The following is a 14,324-nucleotide window of genomic DNA, read 5'->3' on the forward strand; positions in this document are numbered from 1 at the left end:
CATAAAATATAATCGATCTAATTGCACATTAGCAGTTCAATCAGAAAATGTTTAAATTGTCTGTTTCTGAAGGTGTATACAATTAACTTCGTTAGTAGTACTTCGCTTCGAAGTACCATTCATGAGCTTAAACTATAGAAATCACATAAATCAAACTAAATTTAAAAATGAATATAAGCATTGCTTTGCTTTTTGTGCAGCACTTGATATGCAAATTAAAATTTCACACAGTGAACATTTTTGTGTTGGAGAAAAAGATCATGTTTTTTGTGTTTTGACTTGTGTTGGTAATTGTTTATTAAGAGAAATACTTATTTTTGCAAAAACAGTAACCTAAAATTCACACAGCCACAAATTAAAAGGCCTTTTAGGTGGAAGTGTTAATGAACTTTAAAAGTTGTTCAAGTTAATATTTTATACAGATCAGTACAGGTTATTTGTAGTTATTAATTTTCTTTGATAATAAGCAATCATCTAATTGCTTGTACTGTAATGTGATGATTCTATTTAATTTTTTTTAAATGACCTTTTCTGTATTTTAATTTGTTAATTAAGAAAATAACAAATATATCTATATACATCTTTATACATACAGTATGTACATTTACATCTTTACCTATCACATACATGGAGTAGTCAAGAACGGAAGATTGTCTCCACTCAGGTTATTTCGCAGTCAATCGGTCAACAGACAGCAACTCCTAAAAATAAACAAAATGTTCTTGTCTTGTGATTGTTAGCTTGTGGCTATAATCAGGCACAGTGTTGGAAATGTAGTCTGTCAAAGATCATAACAAAGAAAACATTTAAAGGGGTCATATATGGGGTCAAGAGTTATCACTTTAATTTTCCCCCAAGGCCCACTTATTGTAGTCAAGGTTTCTTAAAACCATTGTAATTTCATTTCTCGTGCTCAACAAGATCATGCACATGACTTCTGTTGGTTTCAGCAATACATTCGACTAGGTCTTACTTTAAGGGCTTTTCTCAGCAAATATTAATATATGGGTTATTTTAATTAATATTTTTAAATCAGTTGACATAAAATATATGTAGTTAAACAGTTAAACAGTGCAGTTTTGCATGTAGTTCTTAAGCATTTTGAAGTTGTTTCAATGGGTGTTTGATCAGAATGTAAAATAATACATGGATATTTAGCTTCTTACTGAGAATATTGAGAAAGGAGGTATAACAAAAAATATCTCTCAACCCTAAATTAAATAACTGACTTGCTAAATTCTAACAATAAAAGTTGAAAGTATGTACTGAAATTAGACAAGTTCACTTGTATTGCAATTTGCATTAGGATCAATAATTCCGTTTTGCAAACTCAAATCAAATTTAACAAAAATAAATAGCTTCACACTTCTGACCTTTGCGTGGAAACAACCGGTGGAAGATGTATTTCTGAAATTTTCTCGAAAAGAGGAAGGCTTCTTTCTTTATGTTTTTATTGTTTTGTAATGTGACCCAAAATATTATTTTGGATCCTACTGAAAATTATCAGTGCAGGAAAAAACACAGAATATTATTATTATTTTTAAATGCACCATTATTAATAATTGGCCAACATGTTTGTTGTAATATGTTGCAAAGTGTATTAAGTGTTTGTTTATAAAGGACAGCACTGATACAATTTATTTTCTCTTGCAGATTGTGAGCCGGAGGGTGTATCAGATTGGTCGTTTAATGATAATTGTCTCTTTTGCTGCTTAAGACGTGAAAAAGTGAAGGTAATTAATCTCACTCTTATTTTCGTATCTATGTTTCCACAAATAAGGCATTAGCAATTTCACATCTCACATTGAGTCATTGAACGTTTTCAATCACGCAGCACTGTAAGACTGTAAGACGGAGTGTGAGGAGAAAAAAGGTTTTTTAATTATTTGTATTTTATTTACAACAGTATAATCAAAACATACATAATGAAGGTCAAAGACACATTATTGTGCACACTGATCTAACCACAGAGATGTGAACAGACTTTAACTCATTCCTGCAACAGATTATGTTCAACAAGTACCTGACATGTCCATGGATTCAAGAAGAAAAAAAAACAGTCAGTCAAGGATCTTGTTTTACCAGAGAATATCAGTGTAGTTGAACATCAAACTGTGTTCCTCTGAGAGCACTGTACCAACATCAGAAGAAAGTCATCAGGATTCATCTGTGGTACCTGATTCAATAAAATACAAACAACCAAAAACATTTGTGAGCATGTTAACATCAGGAGCATCTAAATATATAGGTTTTATAGACTCACACATACTTTGTACTATCGTAAACAAAAAAAGACCTTTTATATCTGAGAAACGAATTATTATTGTTTAGCACGCTATTAAAATCTATTTTTGAACAGAGTAGGCTATTAATCATAAACATGTTGTAAACATACTTAGACTCGTAGCATTCATCATGTTACAGTGTACTCTCATATTACTTTTATTGTTTTATACAGAGCATGAAAACATCATCGTGCCATAAGAAATTTAAATACAATGAATTGTCCATCATATTCAAACACTGTAGTCTGGAATTACAGTTTGGGAGAAAAACAACTATGATTTTGCACTCATACAGCCTAGTATGTATGGTTTTATAGAAGCTGTTATGATTGCTGTGAACTACAAAAGGATGTACTCTGTACCATTAAAAAAAGGATATTTTATATCTGAGAAACTAATTGTTATTGTTTAGCACGCTATTAAATCTATTTGTGAACATTAAACATTCTTAGATGCGTAGCATTCATCATGTTGTCGTTTGGGAAAAACCCAACTAAACGCGTTCAGGTTTGTCACAATAACACGCTAACTAATGCAAAAAAGAAGCATTACTTACTCATCAGATCGATCGCTGTATTCTGGATGAACTCTTGCTCTTATTTTTAGGGAAATCCAGCCTTTACTCAGCGCGTCTTCTTCCAGAAAGGAACAGTATCCGTGATGATCTCTTCACTGATGCTTTGTTTATGTTTGGCGTCTCCAAGCGCGCGCGGGTCACGTGGTGATTTACATGTGAACACGAGGGGGCGGGATCTCATTAGAAATAATGAGTTAGACTGGACAGACTGAACAACGGATTACTTTATCACAGAACGTTTATTTTCGATATGATTTAACTCCCATGTTTCTGTGTTGAGTATTCGCTGAGTTACACTTCATTTTAGTGACGCGTTACTATAAACAGATCGCGGAGACGGAGAAGACAGAGAGCGCACCCTGTTTGTTTTCTTTTTCCCCCAAAACCACAAAGTTTTGTTGTAATCGTGAGTGTACACAAAAACAAATCGACACTTAACAGTTTTGATTGATGTATAACAATTATTTGTGTGACCAAAACGAAACAGAGTATTTTTAGTGTCTTTTGCACTGATCTTAAAAAAAACTAGTTGGTATCGCCGGTAGGGATGGGTATCGTTAAGGTTTTAACGGTATTACTACTCTTACCGATACTGCTTATCGATCCGGTACTTTAACGGTATTCTTATCGGTACTTTTTGTTTTACTTTGTTTCTTTGTTCATATTCTTACAGTATCTTATCTTATGTATATAAAACACTAAAAATGCCTGCACTTCATCAATTTGTACATGCACCAGTGTGCAGGTATTTTTAGTGTTTTATATACATAAGATAAGATACAGTAACAACATGAACAAAGAAACAAAGTAAAACAAACTGACAAATACAATAAAACAAACACACAAACGAAATGAAATAAACAGTGCTTTCATTTTTCCATGAAGGTCTACTAATATTAATGTTCAGGTAAGTAATAACTACAAAATAAATCTAAAAGTAATCAGATGTAAATGAGCACTGCATAGTTTTCACTGTATGTACTGATAGATTTATGTTTATTAAAGCTATAACGTTGTTCAGATTAAGAGCTGTGGGTGATTTTCTCTTTGCATTTTGTTCTTTGATTAACATTGATGGCTCAAACTCCAGTCTGACACTTTAAGACAATATACTGACACGCATCGGATTTTCTCCCAACTGTTCTCGTCCACTTAAAACATAAAAGTGAAGACTCTCATAACCAGCCATTTTGACACATTGTGTGTGTATTTTTTGGCATATTTTTGTTTGTTATTTCGATGCGCCCGAAGCTCAAAGTGTACTTTGCTTGTATGAAGGGAAGGGAGTTGTGCTAGAAGAAATACGGCTATAATCCTTGGAAGCCAAAATCGAAAAAAAAAAAAAAATACTTAATATAACAGCCACAGGCCTAAAGTGTGAGCAGATGTTTGAATAGTTGGTTCTCTCTTCTATCATAATTAAACAGGACTTTCATGTTGCGTGTGCTGAAGCTCCTCCGCGTGAGCGCGATCTGGCTTCTGAATTGCGCATAGCAAAAATGCATCACAGACAAATGTTTGAATATTATTGCACATAAAAACAGCTGGCGACATTATATATATATATATATATATATATATAGAGAGAGAGAGAGAGAGAGAGAGAGAGAGAGAGAGAGCAACAATAAATGTATGTGTGTTTTCTTAATTTCTCCAATACCGACAGAAGTACCGATAACTTCAGAGCTTATCGATACTCCGGTCTTTCATAATTTAGCCCCGAGACCGATTTAATACCGAGTTTCGGTACCCATCCCTAATCGCCGGCAATACAGCCAACCCCAGAGGGTTAAATGTGTTTGTAGTTGCTGGGTCATTGGTCTTAAAAGAAAAAAATATATATGTGATGCTCATTAATGCGTTCAATGTTTATGTTTTTCAAGTGACCGGTGCTTATTATTATAACTTAAGTTTTTGTTAAGCTATGACTTGAAAACACATCTTCAGATGTGACAGATGCACTGTGAAGGAACTACAACACTGTCAGTCATTTGCCTATACAACAAACCTCAAATGATAAATCAGCTTTATTCTTTCTTTGACACTGAAAAGCTTTTGCATTCACAAATTTGCAGACATTTTACAGGCTAATAATCTCACAGGTACATTGGTACAATATTGGACTTCGTAATGAAGTATGATTTTCAAATGTACATGATTCTTCAAATATATTTAGATTTTTTTTGTTAATTAATTATAGTCTCTTATTTATTTTATTTTTTTCTCTCCAGGAAAATTTGGTTGGTTTGAACAACCAAGTGTTATCAGAAGCAGAGCAGTCAAACATTAACAAACTTGAGAAGGAAGCAGAGGATTTCCTCAATGTTGTCTTCTATAGAAAGGGTAAGACGTGCATTATTTTGTACTTTACATAAGCTGAAACCAAAGTAGTTGATAAAGTGAAGATACTTTTTTTGCAGAGGAATCTGCATTTTTGTATTTTCTTTCTTTTTTCATTATAAACAAAGGCGAATTAAATTGATGTCATTTTTAAATAATTTTTTTAAATAAAATTCAAATAGTTATGACATGGCAAAAATTCATTTTGAAAATTACTAAAAGACCTTGCAGATTTAAATCAAATTAAATATTAACACACAGATTATACACATAGCATACAGTATGTTTAGTGTAATGTCCAAGAAAAGTGTTTTGATGTACAAATGTTTTTAGTCTTTGTCACAAATTCAGCCTCTGTGGCTCCCTCCTATCACCACCAGATAGAACCATCTCCTGAGTACTAACATTATCATTCGGACTCCATTTCCCATATCACCCCGTTCCTGAGACTGATTACCTGCACAGGTGTTCCTCATCAACCAGCATATATAAACCATTCATTTCCATTTATGCATTTAGCAGACAAGCGACTTACATTGCATTCAAGTTACAGTTTTTACATTTTATCAGCTCTTGCTTTCCCTGGGAATGGAACACATGACCTTGGCGTTCCTAGCGCCATGCTCAACTATTTGAGCTACAGGAAAGCATTCCTTCCCCTCTCTCAGTGCGAAGTCTTGTTCTTGCCTATGCAGACATTTCTGAGTGTTATTCCGGTAGCGCTAGACGGCCGCCCGCTGGGTTCGGGCCGAGTTCAGTTCTTTACCGAGGAGATTCAGTTAAGTGTTGGGGTGCTTCACACGGAATCCATGAAGCTGTTTGTCTTCTCGTCACCCCACACCCCCATCATCCTCGGATTACCCTGGCTCAAGAAACACAACCCTTCCATTTCATGGTCAGAAAGGCAAATCACGCAATGGTCAAAATCCTGCCAACAAGACTGTCTTCCAGCTACCTCAGCCAAAAAGATTACGAGCACACCCAAAACAACTCTTCCTACCGAATACCACGATCTCACAGAGGCATTCAGCCAGACCAAGGCCACTCAACTTCCACCACATAGGACGAGTGATTGTGACATCACCCTTCAACCTGGTTCACAACCACCCAAGGGGAGAATCTTCCCTCTTTCTCAACCCGAGGCAGAGTCTATGAAAGCATATATCGAGGAGGAGCTCGCAAAGGGATTTATCAGACCATCCACTTCACCAGCTTCAGCCGGTTTCTTTTTCGTTAAGAAGAAGGATGGGGGCCTTCGACCATGTATTGATTATCGAGGCCTGAATGACATCACCATAAAATTCCGTTATCCACTACCCCTAGTTCCGGCGGCACTAGAGCAACTGCGAGAGGCAAAATACTTCACCAAACTAGACCAGCGCAACGCTTATAATCTCATTCGCATAAAGGAGGGTGACGAGTGGAAAATGGCCTTCTCAACCACCACGGGGCACTACGAATACCTCGTTATGCCCTTCGGGCTTGCCAATAGTCCTTCTGAGTTCCAGTCTTTCATCAACGACGTATTAAGAGACATGCTCAACTGTTGGGTCATTGTGTATATAGACGACATCTTGATTTACTCTAAGTCACTCGAGGAACATATCAAGCAGGTCCGAGCTGTCCTAAAACGCCTCATTGATCACCAACTTTACGCCAAGGCAGAAAAATGCGAATTACACCAAACATCTGTTTCTTTCCTCGGTTATGTGATCAGCTCAGGAGGGGTAGCCATGGATGATCAGAAGGTTTGTGCCGTTGTCGACTGGCCTCAACCAGCCACACTAAAAGAACTTCAATGCTTTTTGAGCTTCGCTAACTTCTATCGGAGATTCATCCGTGAATTCAGCACGGTAGCAGGACCACTTACGTCCATGACCAAGAAAGGTAATCAACGCCTCACCTGGTCACCGGCAGCCCTTCAGGCCTTTCAGTCCCTCAAGGAACGTTTTACCTCCGCTCCCATATTACATCATCCCGATCCAGAACAAGAGTTCATTGTGGAGGTGGACGCCTCCAGCACGGGCATTGGAGCGATTCTCTCCCAACGTCAGGGCAACCCACCTAAACTATACCCTTGTGCCTTCTTCTCCCGTAAACGCAATACTGCCAAGCAGAATTATGATGTGGGCAATCGGGAACTTTTAGCTATGAAGGCAGCCTTTGAGGAGTGGCGTCATTGGCTCGAGAGAGCTAAACAACCTTTCACCATTCTCACCGATCACCGGAACCTGGAATATCTCAAACCCGCTAAACGACTCAATCATCGACGGGCACTCTTCTTCACAAGATTCCACTTCAAAATAACTTATCAACCAGGATCCCAGAACACCAAGGCAGACGCACTCTCCCGACTCCACAAATTCTCAACCCGGACTCCCGATCAAGAACCAATCCTGACATCTTCCATCATTCACGGACCGATTCAATGGGATATTATGACAGAGATTACAGATGCCCAGACCACTGAACCTCCACCTGCCGAGACCCCGCCTAATCTCACCTATGTCCCTCAGGCTTTACGGCAACGAGTCCTCAGTTTAGTACATGCAACCCCCAGCTCAGGCCATCCTGGTATTACAGCCACTCTCCAACTTATGAGTAATCGATTCTGGTGGCCCTCCATTCAGTCTGACACAACGGCGTTCATGAAGAACTGTGAAATATGCAACATCTCCAAATCGCCTCATCAATTAACCGCTGGTCTGCTCCTTCCACTACCCATTCCTCAACGTCCTTGGTCACACATCGCCATTGACTTTATAACAGATCTTCCACCCTCACAGGGCCACACTACCATCCTCACAGTCATTGACCGCTTCTCTAAGGCCTGTCGCCTCATTCCACTCCCAAAGCTGCTCACAGCATTCGAAACTGCCGAAGCCCTATGCAACTATGTGTTCAGATTCTACGGCCTTCCTGAGGACGTGGTCTCGAATCGAGGACCACAATTCACTTCGCGGGTATGGACCGCATTCTGCCAACAACTGAACATTAACGTGAGTCTCACTTCTGGATACCATCCCCAATCCAATGGCCAGGTAGAAGAACGCCTCAATCAAGAATTAACCCGATTCCTTCGATCTCACTGCCACCGAAACCAATCCGACTGGAGCTACTACCTATTCTGGGCTGAATACGCCCAGAACTCTATCTGCTACTGGCATCACACCATTCTGATGTGTTCTGGGATTCCAACCTCCTTTGTTCCCCTGGTCAGGGGAGCCTTCAGAATTACCATCTGTTAATTCAAGGTTGCAACGGAGTGAGGAGATGTGGAACCACAGAACAGGCCAATCGACGCCGACGCATCAACCAAAATTATCAACCCGGGCAGTGTGTCTGGTTGTCCACTCGGGATCTACGTCTCCGGTTACCCTGCAAGAAGCTCAGTCCCAGGTACGTGGGTCCATTCAAAATCCTCAGACAAATTACTCCTGTTTCATTTTGTTTATCACTCCCTGCTCATTACCGTATCTCACCCACTTTTCATGTCTCTTTGCTCAAGCACGCTGGTGGTCCGAGAGGAGCGGAGGTCCAAGAGGAGGCTGGAGACCAGAGATCAGAAATCCTGGACTCTCGGCGCCGGGGTAGAATCCTTCAATACCTAGTAGACTGGGACGGGTACGGCCCGGAGGAACGGTCATGGGTCAACTCAGACGACATCTTGGACCCATCTCTGACCACCGACTTTCACGGAGACCATCTGGATAGGCCGGCCCCGAGACCCCGTGGAAGACCCCGGCGTCGGTCGCCTCTTCGCGTCAGGAGCTGCTCAAAGGGAGGGGGGGTTGCTTTGTCACAAATTCAGCCTCTGTGGCTCCCTCCGATCACCACCAGAGGGAACCATCTCCTGAGTACTGACATTATCATTCGGACTCCATTTCCCATATCACCCCGTTCCTGAGACTGATTAACTGCACAGGTGTTCCTCATCAACCAGCATATATAAACCATTCCTTCCCCTCTCTCAGTACGAAGTCTTGTTATTGCCCATGCAGACATTTCTGAGCGTTATTCCCGTGTTTGAATTCCTGTTGCTGACCTGGACTGTTATATCGATTACGAACGAACTCTGCCTGCCTACTCTGACTCTGCCTGCTTTGTTGACCTGCTCTATTCTCAGTCTGCCGCCTGCCCTGACCCTCAGCCTGAACTTGGTTTATGATTCTGCCTTGTCTACATTGCGTTTACCGTCTATGATTGACCTCTGCTTGTACGACTATTCTGTGGAACTAATAAAGCTGCACATGGATCTAAATGAAAATGCCTCCTCGTTACTCTCTTCCTGGCCGTGTCTATTTGATGTTTTGTTTTACTCTAAACAAACTTAGGAAATGGCTTTTCCTTTTTGGAAGTCTGCAGGACTTTACAGCCTTGATCGGGAAATGTTTTCAAAGGCTTGTCTGCCAAATCCAGTGACTTTGATTTTAACGATTGGAACTAACCAAGAGTATTGTGAAACAGTTTAATGATGCACTGTTATAAGATATAAAATTCCTATAAGAGAAAAATTGACGAGAGGTACTTTTAGTCAAATATTAACTTATCGTATCATGTTCACCTGCCTGTTCAATAACAATATTGCAAACTACAAGAGATTTGTTCAAATGTGTGTGAAGCAAGATTATTATAGTTAACAAATACTAAAACCGTTAAAAGAAAAATTGTTACTTGTAATAAAATATACATAAACTGAAAAAAAATATTATAAAATGTCTTAATTGCACTTAGTGGAACTTGTAAACTTAAAAATATAATATATATAACAATTAAAAATAATATATAACAAAAATTTAAATGACAAATTACAAATGTTAAACTATTTAAAAATGATTCAAACTATAATAATCACTCAGTTATATTAAAACAGAACTGGTGTAAAGTGTGAGCAGTAAATATCACTGAAGGATAGACTTTTTATATTTTGTAGCTAAAATCTATTTCCCTGTATCTTCAAAAAAACAAGCAATTTATTTATTCCTTCATATATTTTCCCTCAGCAGACCTCCCAAGATTTACAGACCCCCACATTCCTCTAGTGGCTCGTGAGATCATGCAGCGAATGATCCGACAGTTCGCTGCCGAATATACCTCAAAAACCAGCTCAACTCAGGACGTACCCCAACCCCAGTCCCAGCCCAACGGCACCAAGGACCAAAGCCTGCCGAAAGCGCCCTCGCTGGAGCTGGACACCTCCACACCCGGTACCGGCGCTGCTGCCTCCGCACAGAATCCCGTCCTCAGCAAGCTTCTCATGGCAGACCAGGACTCCCCACTGGACCTCACCATCAAGAAACCAGAGACAGAACCCAGCGAACAAGGTCAGACCGCAAACACCTTCAGATCCGTGTTTCATTGATTCTGTGTATTTTTTTTTTTTTAATTCTTAACCCATATTTGTGTCTTTTTTCTTTTTTTTAATTAAACATCCTCAACACATTTCAGAAGCAAAAATATTTTCCAAAAACTTCAAGATATGTTCTCTGAAAACAAGTAATCATATAGGCAACTGAAATATTAAAACATATTTGTAATATTTTACCTATAGGTTTTAGTTGCAGTTAAAATGATCAAGGAACGTTTTCCGCTACATTAACATTATAAATATATGGATATATATATTTATCTGTATTCACATAAATATCAATAAATAATAAAAAAACAGCAATTTACCTACAAATATATATATATATATTTTGTTCTAAAAAAAATTTACATTTTCAAGAGTCAGAAATGTCTCACAAATCAGGCAAATTAATTGTTCAAAATAGATTCATTCAAACAGTTCAAAACAACTGATGAAATGAATCAAAGATTTGAATATTTGCCCAAAAATAAGCTATTAAAAGTATTATTGACAGCATGAATGAAACATAAAAAAAAATTATGTTTATACTTCTTAAAGAATTTTAAGTAAACCGTAAAGCTTCAATTTTTCTCCGGTGTACAATAGTTTTTTGTTGTGTAGTTTTTTTCAATGCATAAATGAGATGTATAAGAGGCTCGTATTTCATATTAAAAACATGAACTTTAAGAAATTACATAATTTTAATAATATATAAAATATAATATAATAAAACCTTTGTAATGAGTTATAGTTATAGGCTACCTGCATGTTAATAGGGCACCAGTAGTATATTATTATTTTTTTTTTATTATCATATATATTTTTTAAATACTCTATTTTAATAATGAAATATTTCTTATTTTGTTTAATAGTTTTATTTAGTAATCATCATCATCATCATCATCATAATTATTAGTCATATTGATTATATAAACCCAAAAACCAAAACCTCGGAAAGCGAATGTAAAGAACTTTTCAAGTATTCAACAATATAAAATATCAAAAAGAAAGTTGGATCTATACGGTTAAAAAAAACTAGACAGTGTGATTCAGTTTGGTTGATTAATTTTCCTTAGTTTGGTTTTAGAATATGATGTTTTTATTTACAGATGGAGTCCTTGACCTCTCAACTAAGAATAACCACAGTCATGGTAGTGTCTCACTGAAAAGCTCTCATGGTTTCTCAATCATGCCCACAGTTAAGGGGTAAGAAGTGTTGTTGCTGTTTTTTTCCTTTTCCCAAAGTCCTTTGTAGCACTGTAACCATCATGTAAGCATGTCTGTTATACACGTGCCTTTAAAATAAGTCTTAGTCCAATCCCTAGATGCTTATTTTGTGTTTCACTTTTGTTGATGTTAGCTCACAAAATGAGCCCTGCAAAAACAATTTTAGAAACAATTTTGAAGAATTTTAGATTTACTAGTAAGAATTTTAACCTAAACTATATAATGCAACGGTAACAGGTGTCCTTAAAATTATACTAACTCTTTTAGGGGAAAATAATTGTTAGTTGGATATATACAAAAAGAAAGGGAAAAAACTCAAATGATAAAAATGTAGTGAAATTTGTATAAATCTGGTAATGAATGGTGCGTACATGCAGTTTTTACAGTAATAAACTTTATTTGAATGATGGCTATGAATCAAATTTCATAATTTGGCTGATACTTGAAGGAACAGACGAGCCAGAGTAATCTAAATGAAGTGTCATCAGAGAACAATGCTGAAAACCCCTTGGGGGACCTTCAGTTTACAGTCTAGACGGTCAGTGTCCTTCTGACCAAGACACTTTAGGGTAAGTAAACTGAGGTACATACGATCATTTCCTCAGGAGAGATACATTTATTTTAATTATACTTTTTTTGTTCTCTAAAAGATACAAAATGGTACTGTGAATGATCGTCTATGAAACTTTATATAAATATGGTACAAAACTTTTTTTAAACAAATCGTAGATAAAACCCTGATTTGTGTAATTTTATCTTCTAGCAATAAACATGAAACATATGTAAAATATATGTAATTTAAAAGACAAAATGGATTAAATGAAAAGGGCTAGAATTGGTAAATTAAGTAAGTCAATCTGTCACTGAATATTTGGTCGCAAACTAGCTAACCCCACTACTTCAGTGAGAGATTAACTTAATCTAAATTTGCTAACCTGTTACCCATTCAAGAAGTTTATCAACTGTAATGTTGAAAAACTTATTTCCTATGAATTGAAGACTTGTGATTGAAAATTTTTTCTTGTAATATCTTTGTTAATGGTTGAATGATTGGGCTTGATAAATTCAGTCAACGTCTTACATGTCACCATGCTGTAATTGGGGGAAATCATGTGGTAACAGGGTTGATCGCAAATTGTTGGGAAAAAAAAGCTTATGAATATTTAAAATAAGTTAATAATTATAAATAGTTTTACTATAGTTGTTTATCAGTTCATCAGTTTGTGTGAAAATTATAACGTGACTTTAATTGTTGGATACAGCTGAGATCAATTAGATCCGGTGATCTAATAGTTCTCTCTCACACACAAAAACATGGAATTTGTTTCTTTTTACAAAAAATTAATGCGACACCAAAATTTACCTTTTTCATGGAAAGTGCCCTATTCACTTTCTAGCGGACAAAGTAATTGTCCTTTTCCTTTACAAGACTGAAGTACAAGACTTCCTTCCAATAGCAAACTACATTCTCACATCTGAACATTTTATCTTTCCATAAATTAGGCGTTCCCAGAGAGCTGATCACAACTATCGAGATGTTGATGATGACGATGGCTTGCCACCGAGAAGCTTGCATGATGGGATAAGGGAGAACTGTATTGGTTCTGGACCCCTCAAGCCACCCTTGGCCTGCTCACTCCTCATAAAAGAGGAACTCCTGAGCCAGAAACATCGCCTCGTTGGCCAACCTCTTTCTTTGGCTAGCCTAGAGTCCGTGGGTCTCCTTAACAGCCAAGCCCAGTCCCTTCTTTCCCGTGATGGGACATGGGGGAAATCCCATCTAAACGGCCTCCTGAAGCTCAAACAAGTTAGCGCCGACCTAAACAACCTGCCTCTTTTCCAGGAGAACCAAGGCGTGTTCACCAAGGGTACAAAGTCCCACGACACCGGTTCCATCATGGTAAAGAAAGAACCTGGACATTCCCCTCCAGTGGACTTGAAGATCCCACAAGTCAGAGGCATGGATCTGTCTTGGGACTCCCATGGGAACGTCTCGGATCTCTACAGTTACAGCTCTATAGCTTTGGGCAATGTGCACTCGGAGAATGCGCTCAGTAGGAAGCTGAGGGCCATCTTGCCAAAGCAGAGTCGCAGAGCCGCTCTCGGAGGCCTTCTTGATGGGGGAGCCGTGGGCGAGTACTGGGGTGCAGACCTCGAACAGCCAACTTTGGGACCTCAGTACCCGACATCAGATCCAGAGGCAGACCCGACCGGCTCCAAGCAACCCCGAAAGAAAAGGGGACGGTATCGTCAGTACAACAGCGAGATTCTAGAAGAAGCCATTGCTGTGGTGATGAATGGGAAGATGAGCGTTTCGAAGGCGCAGAACATCTACGGTATTCCCCACAGTACCTTGGAGTACAAGGTGAAAGAGAGGATGGGCACCCTGAAGAACCCACCAAAGAAAAAGCTTAAACTGACGATGAGGGCAGAGGCGCAGGACTCTGGGATCACCACCGAAACCGAATCCACGTCGACGCCCGCCACCACACCCATCGCAACGCAAGTGGATGTCTTGCAGGGGACAGGAGACAAAGTCGAGTAG

General features: G+C 38.4%; 2 protein-coding genes across 2 annotated transcripts in view; both read left to right on the top strand.

The window, feature by feature from the left end:
* Nucleotides 1-14,324, top strand: part of LOC306875468 (ligand-dependent corepressor-like) — a gene marked incomplete at its 3' end in the record, with an annotated part of 35,553 nt that extends 21,229 nt beyond the window's left edge. Inside the window, exons 3-7 of the mRNA XM_079426051.1 lie at nt 1,654-1,733; nt 5,094-5,205; nt 10,206-10,526; nt 11,662-11,758; nt 13,283-14,324. Of these exons, the coding sequence (XP_079282177.1) occupies nt 1,654-1,733; nt 5,094-5,205; nt 10,206-10,526; nt 11,662-11,758; nt 13,283-14,324 (1,652 nt within the window). The remainder of the gene's footprint in view (nt 1-1,653; nt 1,734-5,093; nt 5,206-10,205; nt 10,527-11,661; nt 11,759-13,282) is intronic.
* Nucleotides 8,463-9,460, top strand: LOC306875466 (uncharacterized protein). Its single transcript, XM_079426048.1, has 2 exons — nt 8,463-8,601; nt 8,711-9,460. The coding sequence occupies exons 1-2, from the start codon at nt 8,476-8,478 to the stop codon at nt 9,107-9,109; spliced, it is 525 nt and encodes a 174-aa protein (XP_079282174.1). The 5' UTR covers nt 8,463-8,475; the 3' UTR covers nt 9,110-9,460.

Source organism: Barbus barbus, assembly GCF_936440315.1.
Source record: "Barbus barbus genome assembly, chromosome: 9".
Classification (NCBI taxonomy): domain Eukaryota; kingdom Metazoa; phylum Chordata; class Actinopteri; order Cypriniformes; family Cyprinidae; genus Barbus; species Barbus barbus.